At 41.1% G+C, this 22404-nt stretch overlaps 5 protein-coding genes across 8 annotated transcripts; 1 reads left to right on the top strand and 4 right to left on the bottom strand.

Moving 5' to 3' along the window:
* Window positions 1-546: 546 nt before the first annotated feature.
* rbp4l (retinol binding protein 4, like) lies at window positions 547-1896 on the bottom strand. The gene is made up of 5 exons (XM_037266663.1): window positions 1747-1896; window positions 1555-1672; window positions 1336-1472; window positions 1009-1121; window positions 547-934 (listed from the first exon to the last, which is right to left on the bottom strand). The coding sequence occupies exons 2-5, from the start codon at window positions 1669-1671 to the stop codon at window positions 711-713; spliced, it is 591 nt and encodes a 196-aa protein (XP_037122558.1). The 5' UTR covers window position 1672; window positions 1747-1896; the 3' UTR covers window positions 547-710.
* Window positions 1897-3735: 1839 nt separating this feature from the next.
* pde6b (phosphodiesterase 6B, cGMP-specific, rod, beta) lies at window positions 3736-9786 on the top strand. Its single transcript, XM_037266543.1, has 23 exons — window positions 3736-4287; window positions 4356-4667; window positions 5505-5657; window positions 5728-5817; window positions 5892-6032; window positions 6097-6171; window positions 6251-6315; window positions 6456-6522; window positions 6604-6651; window positions 6726-6875; window positions 6932-7075; window positions 7164-7229; window positions 7294-7443; window positions 7517-7624; window positions 7696-7805; window positions 8274-8361; window positions 8456-8556; window positions 8653-8760; window positions 8827-8890; window positions 8953-9027; window positions 9096-9179; window positions 9246-9399; window positions 9468-9786. Exons 1-23 carry the CDS (start codon window positions 4129-4131, stop codon window positions 9506-9508), a joined length of 2553 nt encoding a protein of 850 aa, XP_037122438.1. The 5' UTR covers window positions 3736-4128; the 3' UTR covers window positions 9509-9786.
* Window positions 9787-10085: 299 nt separating this feature from the next.
* atp5mea (ATP synthase membrane subunit ea) lies at window positions 10086-11138 on the bottom strand. The gene is made up of 4 exons (XM_037266692.1): window positions 11030-11138; window positions 10557-10611; window positions 10252-10350; window positions 10086-10165 (listed from the first exon to the last, which is right to left on the bottom strand). The coding sequence occupies exons 1-4, from the start codon at window positions 11063-11065 to the stop codon at window positions 10140-10142; spliced, it is 216 nt and encodes a 71-aa protein (XP_037122587.1). The 5' UTR covers window positions 11066-11138; the 3' UTR covers window positions 10086-10139.
* A 615-nt stretch (window positions 11139-11753) lies between these two features.
* fybb (FYN binding protein b) lies at window positions 11754-17925 on the bottom strand. 4 transcript variants are annotated; one of them, XM_037266564.1, is made up of 19 exons: window positions 17699-17925; window positions 15758-16646; window positions 15280-15394; window positions 15128-15207; window positions 15020-15042; window positions 14891-14946; window positions 14701-14812; window positions 14473-14632; window positions 14221-14344; window positions 14065-14084; window positions 13890-13959; window positions 13728-13811; window positions 13323-13363; window positions 12809-12872; window positions 12641-12740; window positions 12407-12569; window positions 12298-12335; window positions 12190-12215; window positions 11754-12116 (listed from the first exon to the last, which is right to left on the bottom strand). In XM_037266564.1, the coding sequence occupies exons 1-17, from the start codon at window positions 17699-17701 to the stop codon at window positions 12298-12300; spliced, it is 2142 nt and encodes a 713-aa protein (XP_037122459.1). In that variant the 5' UTR covers window positions 17702-17925; the 3' UTR covers window positions 11754-12116; window positions 12190-12215. The 4 variants fall into 4 exon arrangements, with proteins under 4 accessions (XP_037122459.1, XP_037122457.1, XP_037122458.1 ...); XM_037266562.1 differs by having other exon boundaries at window positions 12190-12221; window positions 12302-12335; XM_037266563.1 differs by having other exon boundaries at window positions 12302-12335.
* A 330-nt stretch (window positions 17926-18255) lies between these two features.
* Window positions 18256-21941, bottom strand: ccdc80l2 (coiled-coil domain containing 80 like 2). The gene is made up of 12 exons (XM_037266568.1): window positions 21430-21941; window positions 21266-21354; window positions 21013-21183; window positions 20777-20928; window positions 20402-20710; window positions 20043-20250; window positions 19813-19969; window positions 19597-19733; window positions 19382-19533; window positions 19214-19317; window positions 18954-19034; window positions 18256-18865 (listed from the first exon to the last, which is right to left on the bottom strand). The coding sequence occupies exons 1-12, from the start codon at window positions 21695-21697 to the stop codon at window positions 18552-18554; spliced, it is 2142 nt and encodes a 713-aa protein (XP_037122463.1). The 5' UTR covers window positions 21698-21941; the 3' UTR covers window positions 18256-18551.
* Window positions 21942-22404: the final 463 nt, after the last annotated feature.

The raw sequence follows: 22404 nt of genomic DNA, 5'->3' as shown, positions 1-22404 counted from the left end.
AAAAAAACACACAAATGTTTTGGGGGGGCTGAAAGAGTAATGTTGGAACACCTTTAAAATTTATTGATGTTAGTGGCAACATTGTTAGTTAGCATAAATTAAAATATTTTGCTGTACTTAATATTTTATCGAACTTGCTGTGAATTTTTTAGTTCCAGCAACATTATTTTTTTTGCTGTTTTTTTTTTGAGTGATAGTTATACTTAACACTCTGAATTAATTTTTCTTTAAATTATGGGTTTTTTTCATAATTCTAAACTGCTCCAGATGATGTTTTTATATGCTGCTGATGGTTTCTATCGTTACCAAAAGCAAGACCCGACCACTGCTGCATTCAAAATGACAAATATGATCCTTACCCTCTTGGCTTACCGTAGAATTAGCATAACTAAAGTGTGAAAACATCAGACCACCAGTTAATCCCCTTAGTGTTCTGTGTTTCACACATGTCTAGCTTCTTACGGGATCAAGAAGGGATCAACAGCTCAGCACATTTCCGCGCCTCAGGGTACAAATTTTCATGCATTCACAAAACGAAGACAGATGTTGGTTTTAGAAAAAAACATATTTAATGTTACATTCATTCACAGACCACCGAAGAACGTCCTAAACTTGGACTCCAGGTATGAAGGTTTTATGACATCAGTTCTTTTTCACATCACTCTTGCTTTCAAGCCTCGTCTCGCTTGTCCACTCCCGGTTTTCCCTTCTTAGCAAGCTCCGGACTGGAGCACGGGCTGGAACTGTCCGACCATGCAGATGTCTTCCTGCTTCTGGCGCACGATGCGTTGGATGGCGGGGGGCAGGCCGCGGGGGTTCCTGGAGAAGACCAGGGAGTAGCCGTCATCGCAGCTACCGTCCTCCTTGACGGTGCGGCAGGCGTAGGTGATGGCGTAGTTGTCGTAGTCGGTGTCGATCACCCAGTAGTTGTCACCTGGAGAAGGTTAGGAGTCACGTACTGTTAGGAAAGAGCAAGAGGATGCGCCATTTTTTTTTTTTAATACTTGCCTCCACTGGACAGATAACTGGCCAGTCCCTGGTAGTTCATGAACATCTTGCCGGGGGTCGCGGGGTCAGGGACGGAGTACTGGGCGGCCATGTCGGCGCATACCACCCAGAAGCTGCAAATGGAAATTTTCAGTATTAAAAGCAACTTCTCTACTTCTTCTGGGTTTTTTTTCCTCTTTTGGCTAGTAGCTAAGTTTAGCCTGGGTTGTTAGCGGAAATTGCAGAGAATGTGACCAAGCATTTCTGATTTTACATCTTTTGACTGACATTTGAAAGGTCTAAAAAAAAAAGACAACAGAATTCCGAGAACCGGAATGTCCAACTAACCCGAAAAGGGTCACACGTCCTTTGGAGGACGCCGTCATGCTTCCGTCATCATCGATGGTGTACTCGGCCGAGATGTTGTCCTGCAGGAACAAGCCTTCTGGATCCTTCTTCTGTAGAGCGTACCACTTTCCGGCATACTGAACGATGCAGAAGATTAATCAGTCAAGGATTTCCTTATTCTTTCTTTCCCATCTGTGAAGCCTTTACAGATATACTTACCCTCTTGGGATCAAAGTCCTGTTTGACGGAAAAGCTGTCCACCACGCATGAGGTGGACAGACAACTCTCAATGCAGGACAGAACAACCAGCAGGACGGCCAGCTTCTTGGACGCCATTCTGGAAGAACATCACATCATGGGGTGAACAGAAAATTCCATTTCAGACAATCAATTCACCAAAATCGCTCTTACCTTCTTTATATACAAATATGAGCAAGAAGCACTTGTATGTGTCCAAAGACTCGATCGGGTCTTGTATCCAACGCCGTCTCCTTTATATACAGCCCAACACAGACCAGCTTACGACTTATTTTCATTGCCGGGAACTAAATAAGGTGCTTAAATCTAGAGGTAATCTCTAGAAGTCCTTACGCTAAGATGGCTTCTGTGTTCAAACTTGCCTAAGATTTACAGGACCATTAAAAAAAAAAAACTCTTATGTAACTAATTTTGCAAGTTGCCCTGCTCAAATCCGCAAAGAAAGACTCCGACACTGATCAACAACTTTTACTTAAGTTAATTTTTTGCTTCCTGAATGACTGAGCTATTATAATAGGCGCAAAATTAAAAAAAAAACACTTATCTTCTCCCCACGTGTGAACTAATGAACTTCCCAGATTAACCTCGGCCACCTGAGATTACTGCTATTATTATGGAGCGGCGTTACGAAAAGCATCCCGAAATGTCTGCTGCTGAGCGTGTCTCCTGATTAAAGCTAGCCACATAAAGGACATCAAGTTCACGGGCTTCACGTAAACACACTAAAGGGCATCCTCGGCGAGACAGACGACACACAAGCCAATCAAGTCAGACGATCTATTTTTTTCCTCCTCTGGGATGTAATCCGTCTTGTGTGGTCTGAAATGGCTCACGGACGCAAATAGATTCACTTCGTAACTTGTAGCTATTGAATAAAAAGTTGTTGTGTTTATAATGTTTAGGAAAAAATGTGATGATAACAATAATTGTCAAAAGTAAAATAGAAAATAATCACACCTGCTAATTGTTTTTGTTTCAAAATTGTTATTTTCTAAGAGGGGTTTTCTCCATCTTCCTTCAAAGGCATTTATTTATTTTCTAATTTGTAGTTTAGCTTTGAAACATTGGCGGAGCTAAGGGGGGGTGTACTGCGGGGGCACTGTCCCCCCCCCAACACACAATTATGGTTAGAGCCCCCGAATGCCAGACCAATTGACTTTGATGATATAATAATCTATCTGTTTTTCTAAAGAATTTTTTTTTTAGTGCAAAAAAAATTGTTTTTGTGTTTCGCAGACCCTTGCCCCCCCTCACCCGCAATGAAAAAAATCCTAGCTCCGCCAGTGGTTTGAAATATATCTTTAGTGTCAGCACTCCTGAACCCTTTCTTACACACCTCGTGTCAATTAGCAAAGGGGGTGAATGTCACTTAGGACATTAAATTCTTATCCACAACATTCTCTATTCGTTAATGCTCTTTATGCATTTTTCTCAAGTAGGAGAAGACATGGCTTTGCAGGAATCGGAAAGAAACCCCGAAGTATTAAACCTTTCCGACACCTGGTGGTCAGTATGTCTACTGCACCTTGATGGTAAGTGCATAAATTGATCTCACCAAGAAAATGCACTGAAGTACTGCTGTCATGATTTTTTTTAAAGGTACTTATCCATTTAGATCTTTTATATGGTGGTTAATTTATAAAATGTTACTAAAACATTGCACAGGAAATGAAAGTTTTATCATGGTGTCAGTTTAAATCTGGAACAAATTGGCAAAAAAAAACACACACCCATACACACTGGTACTGTTGTAGGCTATTATAGTTGAAACAGATGATTAAATATGACCTTTTCTAATATGCTGATGGCAACCTAGCTTACACAATCCATTGTCACCCCCTTGTGGTGCAAAGGTGTGAACAACAACAACAGACATTGCATTTCAAAGAGTTGTGGTGCAGAGATAATCAGCACCTGCCCCAACTAAATCAGGCTTATGCTTGAGGAGGCCTTGTTTAATAAGCACTTAAAGAGCTTCCACGGGCAGACCTGGAAGTGGCCATCATTTTTTTTTTTTTGCTGAGTCTTCATTTTTGCACACAGAAGGAAAACTTTATTCATCACAAAATAGGGAAATATGTTACGGTAGCTTGGATACAATTAATTTGGATGTTTGGGAGGGGGATCAGAGTCCAAGTCCTCCTGGTTAGGATGCTTCCTAGATGAAGAAGTGGATCCAAATAAGGCCCTGTTAAGCCTTGGCAGAAGTCTCGACCAAATGCCAATCTATTCTTGAGTTGATATCTCTATGACAGTGATCAGTGGCCGTGTGGGAGTAGGAGATGATCACCTGACTAGAAGATCCCCTGCTAACCTTTACAAGTATCTGCTGAGGGCAGGAGGATTGTTTGCATTCAGCCCTCTGCTTCTCATCAGGGCTCTCACACGAGGGGGGGATTACTATTACGGCTAACCCAAAGAAGCCCAAACTGGATCCCACGGCACCTTTTAGTTAGTTTGTTAATATTTGGAGGTAGCTTAGTGAGAGCAAAGAGCTTTCTTGAAGAGGCTGCCATCGTTGACACAGAGGGAAAGATGGGCGTGCAAAAGGAGGATGTAGAGAAGTTCCTCAAAGAGAACCCGGCTTTTGCTAAGGAGTACTTTGCTAAGAAGATGAGCCAAAGCGCCATATCTAAGGTGTCGGGACTCCAGGAAAAACAGGTGGACTTCAGCCAACTCCAGGAACTCAGCCAGGTAGTCATAATATTCGACTGGAAAATAAAAACCCAAATGGGAAAGATTATTCTCTCTTTGTTCCTCAGGTGGAGGAAAGTCGGATCATGTATGACCTGATCACAGACATGCAGGAGAACATCAACATGGAAAAAGTGATCTTCAAGATCCTCAAGAGAATCAGCGCGTTGATCCACGCCGACCGCTGCAGCTTGTTCATGTACCGGCAGAGGAACGGCATCGGCGAGTTGGCCACCAGACTCTTCAACGTCAACACCCAGTCCGAGCTGGACGAGTGTGTCGTGCCGCCCGATTCTGAGATCGTCTACCCGCTGGACTTGGGGATAGTCGGTCATGTAGCCCAGACCAAGAAGACAGTGAATGTGAAGGATGTCAAAGAGGTAAGAGGACCAAAAAATGACGAAATGTCGTCCTTATTACTACCGCTAGGTGGCAGCAGAACACCATAAAACCACCTCAAATGTATTTTTTGGCCTATATGTGTTTGTATCGAGGATATTTTAAAAATATTTACATTTGAAAATAGTGTGACCCACACAATCAATTTTCTCATATAAAACAAAGACAAGTAAAGAAGCACACAACGTTGATTTTATTTTAAAAAAGAGAAGCAAAATAAAAATAGGTTAACACATAAATAGTGTTTGGTCACCACTTCAACACTTTTGGGTGAAGACAAGCCAGTGATGAGTGAATACAGCCACACTTGCAGCTATATTTGACCAAGTGAAGGTTTAATCCACTTGTTAGACATAATCCATTTATTTGCAGACCCGCTCTAGTGGATTACACGGCGCTTGTATTTGGTCAGCAGTAATAGATAATGGATCTAGTTTAGTCGTGTCGGCATACATTTTTAACCTTTTACATCAGGTTCAAATATTAGTGCTGAAATCTCTTATTCATATGTTTGAGATGTGCTCAATTGTGTTAATTACACTCTAAATAATTCTCAAATAATATTTGAATTAAAGTGACTATCTCATTGTTCTTAAATTTTATTGGGACTAGCAAAAGAAAAAAGTGGTGGTATTTGATTGTTATTTTGAACCAGTCACTTTATGATGAGACTACAAAAGTGTTGTCATATTCACATATAAAATAATAATAATAATAACAATAAAAAACAATCGTATAAAATAAATAAATACATTAATAATAATAATAATAATAATAAATCATAATAAAATGATAATGTTCTGTATGTTCTTTTTCAGAACCAGTACTTCAGCTCATTTGTGGATGAGCTCACTGATTACGAGACCAGGAACGTTCTGGCCACGCCCATTCTCAATGGCAAAGACATGGTGGCCGTGATCATGGCCCTTAACAAGACCACGGGGCCACATTTCACAAATGAGGATGAAGATGTGAGACGAGAAATTAAAAAAAAATAAAAATTGTACTGTGGAACATTCTTAGTGATGTGTTGTTTTGCAGCTCTTTTCAAAGTATCTGAAAATCGCCACGTTGAACTTGAAGATCTACCACCTGAGTTACCTCCATAGCTGTGAGACTCGTAAAGGACAGGTGATGCATGTTACACTTAATAAAAGTCACCCCTCTTATAAAATTGATTGAATAATTGATTGTGCGCATGCCAGTTGCTGCTGTGGTCCGCCAACAAAGTTTTTGAAGAGCTGACCGACATCGAGCGGCAGTTCCACAAGGCCTTGTACACGGTGCGAGCCTACCTCAACTGCGACCGCTACTCGGTCGGCTTACTTGACATGACCAAAGATAAGGTGAGTTTTCCTTCTTTATTTTTTTTTTCCCCAACCAACACAAAATTCCATTTCTGTCTTTCAGGAGTTCTTTGACGTGTGGCCGGTATTAATGGGAGAGCAGCCACCTTACGCTGGGCCTCTAACACCTGACGGAAGGGTGCTATTTTTTATTTTTTTTATTTCGGAATAAGTAAGAAAAATACACAATAAAGTAATAATATATTTGTTTTTTTAAGGAAGTACATTTCTACAAAGTCATTGATTACATACTACACGGGAAGGAAGACATCAAAGTAATACCGTAAGAAAATACGTTTTTATCTGTCTTGATTCACAATATCAAAATAAATGTTATCAAAATGTATTCAGATCTTTGGCTAACAATAAATACTTTTTTTAAAATATTTTTTTAATTTTTATTCTTTTATTTTTTTTCTGTAGTAATCCACCAGCAGATCATTGGGCCTTGAGCAGCGGCTTGCCTACTTATGTTGCTGAAAGTGGCTTTGTGAGTTTCGTTTCAAGTCATGACAACAATATCCGCTTCAATCTCGGTTTTCCTGACCATAACTTCTTTCGTCCTCCTTAGATTTGCAATATTATGAACGCGGGATCGGACGAGACGTTTGACTTCAAGGTATGAGATGAATAACGGTGAAAGTTGGTAAACACCACTCAGTGAACACGATATATTTTGTTCTTACGATCCAGTCTGAGGCGCTGGACAGCAGTGGATGGACCATCAAGAATGTTCTCTCCCTCCCGATCGTCAACAAAAAGGAAGAGATTGTAGGCGTGGCCACTTTTTACAACAGAAAAGACGGAAAGCCTTTCGACGATCAAGACGAGCAGCTCATGGAGGTAGGAGACTCTTGCCATCCCGTAATCAAAGTCCTGATGTTCTGTTTGTCTCCAAGGCTTTGACCCAGTTTTTGGGCTGGTCAGCTTTGAACACGGACACGTACGACAAAATGAACAAGCTGGAGAACCGTAAAGACATCGCTCAGGACATGGTGCTCTACCACGTTAAATGTCGGAATGATGAAATTCAAAATATCCTGGTCAGTACTTTTGTCTAGTTCCCACAAAGGTTGAATCGAGTTCTGCTCATGTCATAACCGAACATCTGCCTTTTCTATCCCCTCCCAGAACACCAAAGAGGTCTACGACTGCGAACCGTGGGAGTGTGAAGAAGATGAGCTTCTAAATATCTTGGTAAAAAGTTTAAGAACGGAATGTTGGGTGGAATATAGCGTGTCAAAGATGTCTCCATTCGCAGAAAAAAGACCTACCTCCTCTGATCAAAAAATTTGAGATCTACGAATTCCGTTTTTCGGATTTCAACTGCACCGAGATGGAACTGGTCAAGTGCGGTATTCAGATGTACTATGAAGTCGGCGTCGTCAAGAAATTCCAAATCCCACAGGAGGTGATTTCACACTTGTATCATCGAACCGTTCCGGAGCCTTCTAAGCTTTTGTGCTTCCATCGGTTTTCGTCAGGTGCTGGTTCGCTTCATGTACTCTGTGAGTAAAGGCTACAGGAGAATCACGTACCACAACTGGCGCCACGGCTTCAATGTGGGACAAACCATGTTCACGCTCTTGACGGTATTCGTCGACGTGCTTATTCAGCTGAAAATACAGGCAGCTTTTATTAGTGTTGGATGTCTTTGGGCCAGACGGGAATGCTGAAGCGGTACTATACCGACTTGGAGGTCATGGCCATGATTACAGCAGGCTTCCTTCATGATATTGACCATAGAGGGACCAACAATTTGTACCAGGTCAAGTAAGTGCTGCTTGATTTATTTGCTAGACTCACCTGAAATGTTTGGCCCTAAAGTATGTTTGAAAATAATTTGGGCTGTCATTATCAAATTAATAAAATCGATTAATCGGATACAATTTTATTTGTATTATTTTTGCCTGATTATTGTTTTTTTTACCAATTTTTTTTTGTTTATTTGGTATCATTTTAGAGATAAAAAAACAACAGCTAAGCAATATTACACAAGGAGGATTGAAGCTCATTGTTTTCCAAAATAAAAGCAAATGTCTTCATTAAACACAAAAGATAAATCAGTCTGCTGTTTTTAATGGAAGACTCGAGAAATCAGAATTATTACTTTTGAGAGCCTGAAATCAGAAAATATGGACCATCTTTAAAAACGGCTCCAAATGATGACTCGATTATTCGATTAATTTTGACAGCTGTAAAAAAACAATGCTAACAATTCTGTTACTTGAATGTTAACAGGTCAGGCAACCCTCTCGCTAAGCTGCATGGATCTTCCATTTTGGAACGACATCATCTGGAGTTTGGAAAATTTCTCTTGTCTGATGAGGTGAGAATGTCCATTAAAAAGTATCAAGTGTCTTTTTATTCCCCAAAAAATATATACCTACAATACTTCCTTTCTTTTCTGTCCTCACTCATAGTCACTGAACATCTACCAGAACCTGAACAGACGACAGGTGGAGCACGTCATTCACCTCACGGATATCGCCATCATCGCCACCGACCTCGCCCTTTATTTCAAGTTAGCCGTCGTTATTATTATTATTATTCTCATATTAGGTAGATCGCCACAAAGAATACACGAGAATAAACAATAATACCTCTCCTCACATGCTAGAAAGAGAACCATGTTCCAGAAGATTGTGGACCTTTCGCACACGTATGAAGATGAAAAAAAGTGGGTTGATTTCATGTCTCTTGAAACAACCAGGAAAGAGATACTCATGTGAGTACACCCCCCAAAAAAATCCTCCTGCTACTTGTGTTTAGCCGCTAAAGTTTCTCACCGCAGGGCTATGATGATGACCGCTTGCGACTTGTCCGCCATCACCAAGCCTTGGGAGGTGCAAAGCAAGGTGAGAGGTCACGTGGAATTCTAGAAAAGCATCCGCAGTGACTATTTATTTGTGTCGTTCAGGTTGCTTTGTCTGTGGCGGCAGAGTTTTGGGAGCAAGGTGACCTAGAGAGGACAGTACTGGAGCAACAACCCATTGTAAGTCATTAGAAATGATTTGCTGATACATTTCCTGTTCTAATCCGCCTCACTTTTGCATCCACCAGCCCATGATGGACAGGAACAAAGCAGCAGAGCTCCCCAAGCTTCAATGTGGTTTTATCGACTTTGTCTGCACATTTGTCTACAAGGTGATGCTTCGCTCGATCGGTCGAATCAAATGATATTGTGAAAGGATTAATTGGATTTTTGCGCAGGAGTTCTCCCGCTTCCACCCACAAATCCAACCCATGCTCGATGGAATCCTGAACAACAGGAAGGAGTGGAATGCCAAAAAAGAAGAGTATGAGGCTCAACTTAAAGTCATAGAGGACCAGAAGGCCGCAAAGCAGGCGGCCGCAACCAGTAAAGGTGCTTACTAATTTTAAGTTGTGATTTAATGCAGAGGATTTTTAGTAACTATTTCCTTCATCCACCAGCGGATAACGCCGGCGGTTCCAAGACCTGCTCGGTGTGCTGAAACACTCAAGGAAAATTTGGTGAGAACTGTAGGCTCTGTCGAGGGGGAAAAAAAATTGGGGCGCAATTGTGGTCTGCAGGAAATTGGTGCTTATCAAGAAAGAGAATCGGAAGCAACATTTTCTAGTTTTATTTCTATTTCCATACTTGGACTGTGTAAGTGTGTATGTACATATGGTATGGAAGTGTGTCCCAATTGTACAGATGACTTTTGGGTTGCTAGTCAACTCTAGCGTAAAAGTGACCATGTAAATACACCGTTGTCATGAAAAAAAAAAACAGGCTGCTGAGTTTCTTTTTTTTTTTACTATAGTAAATTTTTAGGTTTCAACCCATTTTCAATCACGCTTATCCGCATTCGGGTTGCAGGTGGGTCCAAATATATTTTTTTGTTGAGTAATCAACAATGTCACACACAAGACCTTTTGGAGTGGAGTGTTTCTGTCCACACAGCACTTTCTACTACTGGCGGGTGACCCCAATCCTGGGATTATTGCTGCTAAACAAGGCCAGGATTACAACTGGCTTTTAAGTGAAGGACACACACACACACACATCACAATAAACACTCCAACACCTCACATGAAAAACAATCTTTTATTTGATTTAGAACATAACGGAGGCTAAGTAGCTCACTTGAGGATGGTATCTGAATTGGCTGTGGAGACAGAAGTGGGGGAAAAAAAGAGGTGATGTCAGAAATAAAGACATTTGCCGAGTCATGATATCGTTGTCGTGTGGTACCTTCGGCCAATTCTTTGGCAATGCGCTCCTGCTCCTCGCGAGCCTTCTTTTCAGCCTCCTCCACCTTCCGCTCCTCCGCTGCGATGGGCTTCAGGTACTCTGAATATTCACAATGTCATAATGCTTATTATCTTCCATTTATTACAATTTTGATGTCGAGCAAATGTAGGGAATCCACCGTCTGCAAAATCTTAAATAAGCCCCCCCAAAAGTTAAGCAGTTGGTTTTAATAATTATATATATATTAACAGTATATACTGTTCCTATACTGTACTCAAAGGAACAGAAGGGGTTAATGAACTTACCAAACCTCTGTTTGCCATAGAAGACGCCGAGCAACAGGGCAGACCACCGGGCCGTCTGAAAAATATATAAATATCATATGCATGACCAATAAATTTGCACATTTTTCTTTCATCAATCCGCTGCACTTTAAAATCAACCACATTTGTAATTTAGGGCGAAGTCCACTCTGACATTTCGTATGATGAATTTAAAATTATGCACAAAATCACCGAAGTAAAACATGTACGTAGCTCATAAAAATCGTTTACCAGAAAACATGGGCGATGTTTTTCATATATTTTCTGGGTGTTTTTTTGCATATTTACCTGTAAAACGCTTCAATGTCATTGCAGGAGACTACTCGGGACAAACTTAAACTAGCGTACGACGCAAAAACAACAACAACCTTGACCACCCAACGGGTCATAATATAACAAAATGTTGCCGTCATGAAAAGTTGTATTATGTTAGAATGATCTAAAAAGTGTTTTACCTTGATGAGTGGCGATACTGCTACGGGGGGAGCCATGTTGGAGACAAGGACGTTCACTTCCGCCTTTTTCTTCTTCTATTCAAGTGAATCAAAGACAACACAGCGCCCCCACCACTCCCAGTCTGAATAGTGTTAGTGCAAGCACAGCCAAAATGTAGTTTAACCATTAACTACGTAAGATAATAAAATAAAAATAAAAATTATTAGCTAAATTTACTGCAATACTGTAACTTTTATTTTTGAATTCCCTGTTGGACGGAAGTTTTACTTTGATGGGGAAAAGGCCAACAGCTGTTTTGTATTTTTGATTAATTTGCAGCGCATTTCGATATTTGTGAAATAAAAAGAAGCTACACGGACAAGCCAGACGACGAATGCAACAGTTAAAAGTTACTCAGCCTGGTCAAAAGTGGCCACAAGGTAAAAAAAATTGTACTTATTTTGAAAAACAATTATATTTGTGATTCCACTTTAACGTTAATCACACTTGTGTGGAGATAATTGCCAAATGTGAAGCTGCATGACTAATGGCGACACCATGTTTGTTTTATTTTCTTGCCTAGGGTGTAAGATATACTATATTATATAGATACAAGCAGCAAAAGTTGTTTCAGGGGGCAAGTTTATTATATTACAAATAATAATATGACAAAGACTTTGTTCAAGCCTGATAAAATAGTCAGGAAATGCATGTTGTTTATATGAATACAGGCATAGTTTTTTAAAATATATATTTATTGAACTGAAGAAAAAAATATAGACATTTAAATTGTGTATGTCTCATTAGTCCATACGTTAATATAGAAAAACATTTTTCATTTAAACTTGTAATGGCATCTCACAGGGAAAGATAATGAAGCATTGTGTATACAAACCTGAGAACATTTGAATATCCTTCACATAAATTAAAATGAAGTGTAAATACTGTTACCATTTATATTATTTAAAAAAAAAAAAAAAAAAAGTAGCCAAAACACAGTTGAGTGAAGACATCCAAACACAATTAAATAACATTTTAAATATTTGACGACTTGTATGTTTTTACACAGGATGTGGGGTGTTCATCAGTCGTTATCATAGATGCAATCTGAGGAGAAATATGCCATCATGCTTAAAAGAGGCTTTAATTTGGAATAATGAATAATAATTAAAAAACATACCATCGCCGATATCGTCGTAAATGTCGCTGTAAATAAAGAAAAAAAAAATCAGCTTTCTTACTGTATGTGCCCCTCCTTAATTTGAAACGTGAACATTTTTGTTGATACTCACTCCATGCAAATGTTGCTCATTGAAACATAACCAACTGTGAAGGACAAAAAAACACAGATTAGAATTTATTAACAATTGTTTGTCCCAGTACTTTTGTACACTTACACTTGCCCTCCTCATTGCGACAAATCATTTTGTTGTCGACGGGCTTGACGATCACGTCGAGTTTCTCCCCGGGTTTGACCGCCAGCTCTTTGCCGCTCCACTTTTTGTTGACAGCAGCGGAGCTGACTGTCACCTGATACAACACCTGAATTCCGCCCTCATACTGAAAGCACAGAAAAGGAATCCTTCTTGCTACTTTACTGTACAGTAAGTGGACGGATCCGAAATACAAACCTTAAACTTTTTCCTGAAGTCTTTCTCTTCTTTGTCAAACTTTTTCATTTTCTTTGCATCACATTCTTCTTCCTTGCCTCTGCCTCTCAGGGTTGGGATGCTGAGGAAACAAAATGGCAGAATTTCAAAAGGGCACCTGTGGGAGGAAAAAAGAATGAAGGATTCTACCTGCTGATGGGAGGAGGAGGCGGCAGGTTTTGGGCGTCAACGTCATAGTAGAGATCTTCATCGACTTTAAATACATGAAAGAATTGGCAAGGTGAGGTTTTACATTGACACTTACAATCTACAATAAATAATACAAAGTATACATGCATATCAGAATTATCCCTTTAGTCTACTTTTATCCAAAACTTAACTCAATTATTTTATTTTACTAATGAAATGAAAACAAGACCAGATTATCCATTATTTTTTTATATTGTAAAAAATGTGTATAATTTTATAATAACTTTATTATAATTTTATATAATATACTTACATTTAATATTTGAATATTAAAATTGGAATATTAGGTGGAATACCTGAACTATTTTGTTTTTATTTTCATATTTTCAAAGTATCTGAAATACGTATATATATTTTAAAAAATTTTTTTCAAATGAGTTATATGTAAAAAAATATAAATTATTTATTTAATATATAGAAATATAATCTGATTTATTTATCTATTTATAAATACCTGAACTTTCGCCGGCTGTAAACTGGCTGGGTGGAGGCAGTCTGGCAGATCAGAAGAAATGAGAATATATGACACATTATAAAAATCTGGTTGATCATGTTTACGATGACAGATTAGCACATCGGATTGAACAATTTCAGTATGAGCAGTGCCATGCATCAGTAACAGCAACATAATCAGTAGATTAGTGAGAGCCAACACAATTAGTTGATTGTACACGTATCAATATTGGACGCGGAGTCTCATGCAAGATTAATGACATCATCGATAGTTTGCAAAGAGAATGTGACAATTATTGATTGTCTCCTTCCATCGCTCTTTAGGTGATGGCATGAGAGATTATGATGATTGTTGGATTAACGGGATTAATGTGAGAACCGGTCTTACTACTGAGTGTATTTTTACACTTTAGTGCTGTCTGGACGTCTGTTTCGCTCAAAAATCTTCAGGAGGTCAAACGTCTTAACAGACATCCTGGGCCGAGGATGACTAAACATCCAAATAATACAGTTTTATATTTTTAAACAGTTTTTAAACTCTGTAGTGTCATTATTGGACATCACCCACCTCACATCCAAATCCGGATCGATGACATCATTATAAAGTTCGTCATCTGTTGGGGGAGGCGGTAAAAAGACTGGGAAAAAAACAAATTGAATGTGACTTGATTTAATTTTGGGATTATTATAATGAGTAGAATACATTAGAAATAAATTCTCTGTTAAATGTTGAACCATGTTACCTGCTTGTCCACTGATTCCACTGTGGAGAGAAAACAGGTTGGAAAATTAAGTCAAACAAAAAATATTTTAAGCTATTTTAAGATATTTAATATGTAAAAAAAAAAAATATATATATATATATATAGCTACGTATAGTTAGAATTTTTTCCCGCCACCTGCTGTCCGACAAGGCCACGTCCACGTCATCGTAGAGTTCAGAGCTGGTGGAGCCCTGCTGAGCTTGATGAGTCTTCAGTGTGTTGAAGTCAATTTCCACTGAAGTTGTCTTCACATAGCCAACTGACAAAGGAACAGGCAACTTTTTACAATATCATATTAAAGTTGCAATTTTACCAGAATCAAGTCAGATTATTGTTATTATTATTATCATTATTATTTTGTGATATCTAGTAAGAAAAGCAATTTACTGGTTCCATCCTGTTTTCGGCCCAACCATTTGCCCTCTGGGTTCCCTTGGACTCGAATAATGTCCAGACAGTCTCCTCGCTTGAGCGCCAATTCTGTCTTGCTGCCTTTGTGGTCCACGCAAGCTTTGCCTTGATGAGTCACTTCCACGGCGCCCACAATCTGACATGCAAAATAATGACAGCGCTTAGGTTACATTTGTCCGCAAAAATGATAAAATTGCATTTCACCTTGAACTTCTTCCTGGCGTCTTGTTCTTTCTTCTCTCGCCCCTTCTGTTCTTTCTTCTCGGCCTCAAGTTGTCGTTTCTCCTCTTTTTCTTTTCTCTTCTCGTGTTCGTCCCTTTTTTGACGAGCAGGCACAATTATAACGGCAGAAAATAAATAACCCCAAAAAAGTCCGACTTCTCCATTCTCTTACCACGCCTCTTCATCAAGAGGCTCGTACATATCGCCGCTGTCGTCATCGTCTTCTTCCTGGACGCAAATCAAAACAACACGCAAACCTTTGAGTTAAAATACAGAACGTGTTGAATGGCGCATTTGTCACCTTTGGCCTGAGGCTTGGATGACCTAAAGGGAACCAAAAAAAAAAATATTGCTTTATTATCGTGTGCATCATCTTGACATATTTCTTGCGCTCTAGTGTCGACCGGACCTGTGGATGGCGGCAGAGGAGGAGGAAGGTTCGAGTTGATCTTCACAGCATCAACATCGTCATAGGATTCTTCTCGCACACTGCAAGGTACAAATGTAACATTTAACCTTGCTTGACGTGTGTGTGTGCGCGTGTGTGTGTGTGTGCATTACATGGTTCCCAAAGGTCGTGGGGGCAGACTTGGAAGTGCACTTTGAGGTGGCTCAGGCCGATTTGTGCCAAACGTTAAGGGAGGTGGGGGCACTGGTTTGTTGACGGCGTTATTTCCTAAAACAAAAAAAGATATACATGTCATTGTATATAGAGAAAAAAAAAAGACGAGGGCACGCAAGGCCTTATCTCATCCGTCTATAAAGAGCAGAGCTCTCGCTCGAAACTCTCCCTGCTTCCTTCTATACAACTTCCCTATGCGCTTAGCCCGTAGGGGCGGAGCCAAGAGAGAGAAAACGGACTGTGAACTCGACTGGTCAAATAGAGGAAGTCGATACGTGACTCTAATGCGGCTGTTAAGTCACTCACTAATAAAAATCTAGTCATCAAGCAGGCATGATTAGAAAAAAAGTAGGAATAATTGAATTTGAGGATTAGTTATTAGAGTTTGCAGTTGTGTAGGCAAATAGTGCAACTTACCATTAAAGATCACGGCTGCTTTTCGAAAGCCACTCAAGTCTACTTTGGGGGGTCGTTTTGGTTTGGCGGGCGCAGGGCCCGATGTGAGCACGTTTGGGAGCGGCTTGCGTTTGGGTTCCGAATCAATATTAATGTTCTGAATAGACGCACTGGGCGGAATTTTGAAACTGGGCTTTCTACTCGCCGGGGGTTTCGGTGGAGGAACGGCGGGATTGAGAGGCGCTTTGGCGTCCACGTTGAGGTCACTCTCGGGTTTGTTTTCGAAAGTCTCGACGTTTGCCGGCGGCGAAGGTTTGTCGGGCTCGCTCTGCTGCCGTAACTTGACGATGCTGCTGTTGGGTTTGCGGTGCAGAGGAGGCTCTTTGGGCGGCGCCGGGTTTATCGGCGAGCCTTCGCTGCTCTCCTCTTTAAGCCAGGTCGGTTTAGATGCTGCCGGAGGTGGTTTAGGACCTAGAAGTCTGGGGTTCGAAACGCTCGTGCTCAGAGGCGGCTTGGGGATGGGCTTCACTCCGGGACTTTTGACTTCAGGCCACTTCGCTTCCGGTGACTTCAGAGATGTTTGCCCTCTTTCAAGGAAAGGTTTTTTATTCGTAGTCTCCTCCAGGCTGTTGTTAAATCGGCTCGCCAGTGCTTTCGTTTTGTTAGCCGCCGGCACCTCGGTGTCACTTTTAGTTGTGCTTTTAAGGTAGGAGGCCGGTTTGGGCGGTAGATTTAAAGTGCCGCCCGAGAGACTCTCCAAGACCGGTTTCTTGGACGGGATGGCGGGACCAGATGAGAGGGTGACGTTGACGGGCGTCTTGTGTTTTAGTGACGGCGGGGAGCTCTCGTCGGAGCTCCCGGCGTTGGCTTGAAAACGAGCCATGATGGCCTTTACGTCGGCCTTGTTTTCCTGGAAGAGAATGGAGGAGGTGACTCTTTTGTTGTTGCCGAGTCGAAAATACAACCAAGCAAAGTGCAGATAAGAGTTAAGGTCATAACGCAACAGCGGCGTTGCTATGAAACGGCAGCAACAAAACATGACCACTTCAAATGAACTCGAACTTCATAAATCATTAAAGCAAACTTTACAATGAAGAGGGAAAATGAATCTTAGGTGAATAATTGTCAAGTCAGTTATACTGGTTGAATTCAAGTTGATTTTTTTTTTTTCGTATTGTGGAAGACCACCAAAACTCAGTATTGTTATTTTTTAAGATGAAGCAAATAAAATAGCTGTCAAGCTAATGTACAGCGAGACAGGCAAGGCTAATATAAACCAGTCATCATATTATGCTAATCATGGCCTCCATAAATCTGGGGAATTATTATTTAAAAACTTGGTCTACTTGCATTATTAATGAGGAATAAAAAAAAGAGTTGACAACTGAATTAAAAGTCAAATTATTGAACATATAGATGAGGCGGGGCAACGCATCCTCCTGCCCCAATGCAAAAAAAATCGAGCATCATCGAAAATTAATTTATGGAACAACATCAGTCAAAAAATACCCTCCGTCTCGTGTCGGTTTCTCAACAACCCCCCCAATTTTTTTTAAAATTACCCAACATGTGTTGCTCCACAAAGTTGCGAGTGCCTCTTAGACTAATGCAACACACTTCAAGAAAATACACATCTCAAAATGACAAATGATTACATAGAAATGAAAAATTTAGAACCCTGCTTTGATATAAAGCCGCTTTGAGTCAAGTCCTCTGCTCCAAGCAAAGAGGAAGCAAACATTTCTATTTCCACTTTGATAAGAGGTGATGGCCAAAGTTGCACAAGCAAGAGACACACAAAGTAAAACAAAATGGCTCAAGTTTTACATTTAGTGAAATCATCTCATTCACCGCCCAAAAAGTCTTTAGATACTCAAATAAGTTACACATTTGTCACTCATGAGTGAAAAAGATGAATAATAATTTGTTGCTTATCGTTAGAAAGTAGTTTGAGGTACTCACCATGTTGAGGAAAACAGTCCTGCTGACTGGAGCAGCTTCAGTGTGTGTCTGTGTGTGTGTGTGTGTGTGTGTGTGTGTGTCTGTGTGTCTGTGTGTCAATCTATGCACCTGTCCAAGAGAGTCTACAGAGCATGAGTGGAATCGTCAAAGAGCGATAAAGCAGCCAGTGTGCGAGTGTCAACTTGTGCGTGTCGACTACTTCCTCACTCACTCGCTCTGTGTTGTGTGTGTGTGTGTGTGTGTGTGTGTGTGTGTGTGTGTGTGTGTGTGTGTGTGTGTGTGTGTGTGTGTGTGTGTGTGTGTGTGTGTGTGTGTGTGTGTGTGTGTGTGCGCGTGTGTGTGTGTGTGCGTGTGTGTGTGTGTGTGTGTGTGTGTGTGTGTGTGTGTGTGTGTCACACTTTGTATTATCTTCATGTGCTGATCTCATGATTTGCTTGTCACTGGCAACTTTGCGTCCAGCAACGAAAACTTATTTGAATTATCATCCTATATTTCATCCTTGTATTTTTTCCGCTGTGTGAGTTCTGACTTGTAAAAACACTTTGGGTGGTCAAAAATTCCACTCGACAGTTTTATTATTATTTGCGAGAACAGATGTAGTTCCAGAATCAGCATTTGGCAGCACTGTGTTGCGTAATTATTTATTTTTTATCACGCATGTAGCTTTTGAAAACTTTTCTGTGGATTCCTTACGATGCAGATTTCCAAAAGAAAAGAGATTTCGTTTGGGAGGGGAAAAAAAAGCCCTGTTTAAAGTATTAAAACAGAAAAAGAAGTTAAGCTTAAAATAAAATAAGGACTAAAAACAACTATTATCGCATTTATTGAAAATATTTTCTAATCTCCGGTCAATTCATTGCGAGTGGTGATGATCTCCCCCGTAACCGTGGTAACCTCCCCCCTCCTCGCCTCCTCCCCTCCCGTGCGCATCCGGGCAGTGGATCCCGAGCCGCCTCTGCAGCGTCTCCTCCTGCAGACGCAGCTCGGTCGAGTCGACCAGGTCGTAGACGCTCTCCAGAGACCACATGGGCGAGGGGAACCAGGCCTTGACATCGCTATCCTTGCCCACCACCAACATGCTGAAGTAGTCCTTGCTGATCTTCAGCTGCTCGCGTAGGTTGTTGACCGCCGTGCGGGACAGCGGCTCCACTTCACTCTGACTGCGACCTGATTGGTGATATGGAGCAGTATTTGGCGATCGGTAATATTGATTCCAGAAATGTGATGACAACCATAAAACAGGAAATGCAGCCACCATTGAGAGGGAACAGCTCAACGGTCCCCGAGGCTTTTTCTCCGACCCCGATTAGCTTCAACATGGCAAAGTGGCGAATACCTGAGGGAAGCAAAGTCAAATATTAAATTAAATTAAATTAAATTAAATTAAATTAAATTAAATTAAATTAAATTAAATTAAATTAAATTAAATTAAATTAAATTAAAAGAAGCTTACTACGATTAACAAGATTTAAAAAAAAATTGAACATGTGTTAGCGAGTGCAGCGTGTTACCGACCAAGGTGACATTCATGCCCGTTGAGAGCAGACAGCTGCGTTTGAAAAGAATAGTCGTCCTCTGTCGGAGCCGAGACGATCAGCAGTCTCCTCTTCGACACGAACCTGCAAGAATGAGGATAAGCTTTTATTTTAGTATTGGTATCAACGTGTGCGTTTTTTTTTTTACCTGAGCAAGGAATTCTCAACTTCGGATTGTTGCTTGTCAGCGCCGCAAGATGGAGGACGTTTCCTTTCTTTCTCTATCTCAGGGTGCCTCGATGGAAAGTTGTCGATGTGGTCGAATAAAGCGAGGCTCGACAGAGGCGCCTCAAACACTCTCTAGGGGAAGACATCAAAAACAAGGATGCAACCCGAATCCAAATTTAACACGGATTATCTTACGTTGGGCTCCATGTCGTAGTCGGTGACGGTCATGGAGAACAAATCAGAGGAAGACAAACCCAGCTGGGATCGTAACAGTGAGATCAGGCCCGAATCAGACGACTGCTCTGGTAGCTCACCAAACGGAAACTCCGAGTCTTCAATTCAGTCAGTGAGCGGACACTTCATTAGGTACACCTGCAATACTTGCAAGTAAATGTGCCAGGCGCTTTCTACCGAGTCGATGATGCTGCAACGCCAGAGTGGCATCGTTGCCTTTGCCCACGATGGTCGCCACGGTGACCTTCCTGACGGCCAGCTCGCAGCTCCGCTTGTCGTTCTCGGCGCTCTGTTGCGCAAATAGCGTCGCGTCCAAGGTGGGGGTCGATATCAGCTTCAAAACACAACATGGCCAGTCGGTCAATGCGAACACTTCAAAATATGTGATGATGAAGTGGGATTCTTACCATCAACCTTCTCTTCCCCTTGAAATGATCCAGAAAGTCTTTCAAGGCGGTTTTGTCCTCCTCGCTTGCTTCTTTGTGGGACTTTCTTCCTTTTCCTTTTCCTTTACCTTTCTTTCCTTTTTTCCCTTTGCCCTTTTTTCTGGCTTTTTGTTTTTCTTCATTTTTATTTTGACTCTCCTCAGCCGGTTTTGCCGGCTCTACTTTTGGCCTGCAAAACAATCGAACGAAATAGGATTCAAGAATTTCATCTTGGAAGAATATTCGTCATAAGTCATCAAGGTTACTCGTCAAAAGTGTAAACAAGCTAAGTTCCTTGTTTCTGTTAGCATTTTCCTATTTGAGAGTGAATCTGAAATCACCTTTCTTTCTTCACTTCCTCTTTTCCTGTTGACACATGAGGACGCTGCGTATTCTCTTTTTCCTCTTCCTGTTTGCCGCCAGCGCTAGGCTCCTTTTTCCCCCCAGCTGGCTCCTTCCAAATTATAAACCTCGACTTGCCGTTGAGTATATCCTGGATCTGACTCTTAAGCGCGGCCTTTTTGTCCATCGGCGGCTTTCTTTGCAGCGTCACCACTGAAGTCCGATTGCTTTGCTTGTGCGGACTCAGAATGATCCTCTTCTTCATCTTTTTCCTTTTCACCATCACTTTCTTTTTGGTGCTGTCACACCTTGGATAAAAAAAGTCAAGTATTACTGTAAAGTCATTTTATTTTCAAAGCAGGTTCAAGCAGAACCTCAGTTTGGATCCTTTTCTGGTTATCTTCTCCAACTTCCTCACGGGCAACTGATCAATGACCTCCAAGACTGCCTCAATTCGAACCGGAAAGGGGAAGCGCTCACTGACTCTCAGATTTTTTTTCAGCACCAACATGTTGAACGCTTGGTCCTGATTCGGATCAAAAGATGAATTCAGCATGCAATAATAATAATTATAATATAATATAATTAATAAAGAATAGTAAGTGTTTACCTGGGTGAGTTCAAGATAGTGCAGCAACTTGGTGACAGTGTCAGGGTCCAACGTCTCCACTGTGGCCTCTCCTTGTACGGTGGTCTTCTGGATCCTCCCATCCATCATGGCGTTTTGGATGATGGTGACAATGAAAGTGTCTCTTTCGGCTAGACGGCAGTTGAGCAATTTCTGAAGGAGACCAAAAAGTTTCTGAGTAAGCGTTTTGCTCACAAGGTGCACAAAGCCCATTTTCGGTTTATGATTAAATGACCTGGTCCATGTCTTCAAGCTGTTTCTCCATCATGCGAAGGTAGTGGTCATTGTATGAAGTGGCTGTTATTACCCACAATCGCTTTTTACCTGCAGGCCCAAAAAAACAATTCTGACAATAACAGACCAATCATGCACTTGAATGGATTCAGTCATTTTGCTTGCCTGCAAATTCAGAAAGGAAATCTAACTCAGGGGTGAAGCTCAACGACGATCCTCCATCTTCTCTGTTGTCGTATCCACGTTGTCTGTCTTCACCCATGCCCAGCTCCATTCCTGGGGGGAGGTCCGAATAGTCGCCCCAATCCTTCACATTGGGGTCCAGCTGACTCTTGCTCAAAGTGTTTTTCCTCCGTGCAGCCGACGAGCTCGGGGGAGCGAGGCTCCACATGACGGCAACTAGAAGCCATTGTGTGCAAAAGTAGCAAAACATTCTCACGGGTAGGTCAGCTGGCTCGTAAAATACATCTGGTTGCTAGAACAAGCTGGGAAACATTAAAACAAGTCAAGAATCCAGGTCACAAATGTGCAAATGTTGTAGTCCTCATTTAGGTGGGGAAAATAGAAAACAAGATTGCAAAAGTACAAAACTTGACACGAGACCCTCAAGTCTGCAGACAGAGTGAGGAGTGAGACTTTCGTCTCTTTCTCCACATACACTCCTGGTTTGAATTAGAGCCCCGGCTTGTTAACATGGCTGGAATTTTCTTCAAAGCCTTTTGTGCCTAACACACACCCACGAGCACGCACACACACACACAAATGCACACAAACGCACACAACCTTGACCATCATCTACACTAACTTTAAAGCACCATACAAAATACTATTGTATTGTTACGCAACAACGGTGGACCTCACCTGCAGGAATCCATTTGCCTCTATAATTGCAAGTAAAAGATAGTGGAACAACACAAAGAGGCAGTGTTTTAAACAACATTGTGCAGTGATGGGAAAATGAAGCTTCAAATTTGCTTCATGAACCAGTTATTGTTTTTTTTAGGAGGGGGGGGGGGTATATTTGCATTTTTGTATTATTTTTACGGTGTATGCCAAATTCTAAATGGGGTCAAATTTAATTTTAAAATGAAGATAGACTAGAAAAAAATATTTTTATGATATCACAGCAATAGAGGCCCA

This window comes from Syngnathus acus, chromosome 12, assembly GCF_901709675.1.
Source record: "Syngnathus acus chromosome 12, fSynAcu1.2, whole genome shotgun sequence".
Lineage (NCBI taxonomy): Eukaryota > Metazoa > Chordata > Actinopteri > Syngnathiformes > Syngnathidae > Syngnathus > Syngnathus acus.
Note: the sequence above shows the minus strand (reverse complement) of the source record. Positions and strands in the feature narration are given on the sequence as shown.

Excerpts from the sequence above, each read along its gene's own strand:
- rbp4l (XM_037266663.1), bottom strand. The coding sequence starts at position 1,671 with ATGGCGTCCAAGAAGCTGGCCGTCCTGCTGGTTGTTCTGTCCTGCATT. Across the intron at positions 1,473-1,554 it reads AGGACTTTGATCCCAAGAGG|TATGCCGGAAAGTGGTACGC; the intron begins GTAAGTATATCT and ends TGCATCGTTCAG. Across the intron at positions 935-1,008 it reads CAGTTATCTGTCCAGTGGAG|GTGACAACTACTGGGTGATC; the intron begins GCAAGTATTAAA and ends AACCTTCTCCAG.
- pde6b (XM_037266543.1), top strand. The coding sequence starts at position 4,129 with ATGGGCGTGCAAAAGGAGGATGTAGAGAAGTTCCTCAAAGAGAACCCG. Across the intron at positions 4,288-4,355 it reads AACTCCAGGAACTCAGCCAG|GTGGAGGAAAGTCGGATCAT; the intron begins GTAGTCATAATA and ends TTTGTTCCTCAG. Across the intron at positions 8,891-8,952 it reads CTTGGGAGGTGCAAAGCAAG|GTTGCTTTGTCTGTGGCGGC; the intron begins GTGAGAGGTCAC and ends TGTGTCGTTCAG.
- atp5mea (XM_037266692.1), bottom strand. The coding sequence starts at position 11,065 with ATGGCTCCCCCCGTAGCAGTATCGCCACTCATCAAG. Across the intron at positions 10,612-11,029 it reads CAGTATCGCCACTCATCAAG|ACGGCCCGGTGGTCTGCCCT; the intron begins GTAAAACACTTT and ends TATATTTTTCAG. Across the intron at positions 10,351-10,556 it reads CTATGGCAAACAGAGGTTTG|AGTACCTGAAGCCCATCGCA; the intron begins GTAAGTTCATTA and ends GTGAATATTCAG.
- fybb (XM_037266562.1), bottom strand. Across the intron at positions 14,633-14,700 it reads ACGCCAGGAAGAAGTTCAAG|ATTGTGGGCGCCGTGGAAGT; the intron begins GTGAAATGCAAT and ends TTTGCATGTCAG. Across the intron at positions 12,741-12,808 it reads CCTCCTCCTCCCATCAGCAG|CATCCCAACCCTGAGAGGCA; the intron begins GTAGAATCCTTC and ends TTGTTTCCTCAG.
- ccdc80l2 (XM_037266568.1), bottom strand. The coding sequence starts at position 21,697 with ATGTTTTGCTACTTTTGCACACAATGGCTTCTAGTTGCCGTCATGTGG. Across the intron at positions 20,251-20,401 it reads GAGGAAGTGAAGAAAGAAAG|GCCAAAAGTAGAGCCGGCAA; the intron begins GTGATTTCAGAT and ends ATTGTTTTGCAG. Across the intron at positions 19,734-19,812 it reads GTTGCAGCATCATCGACTCG|ACTCGGAGTTTCCGTTTGGT; the intron begins GTAGAAAGCGCC and ends ACTGAATTGAAG.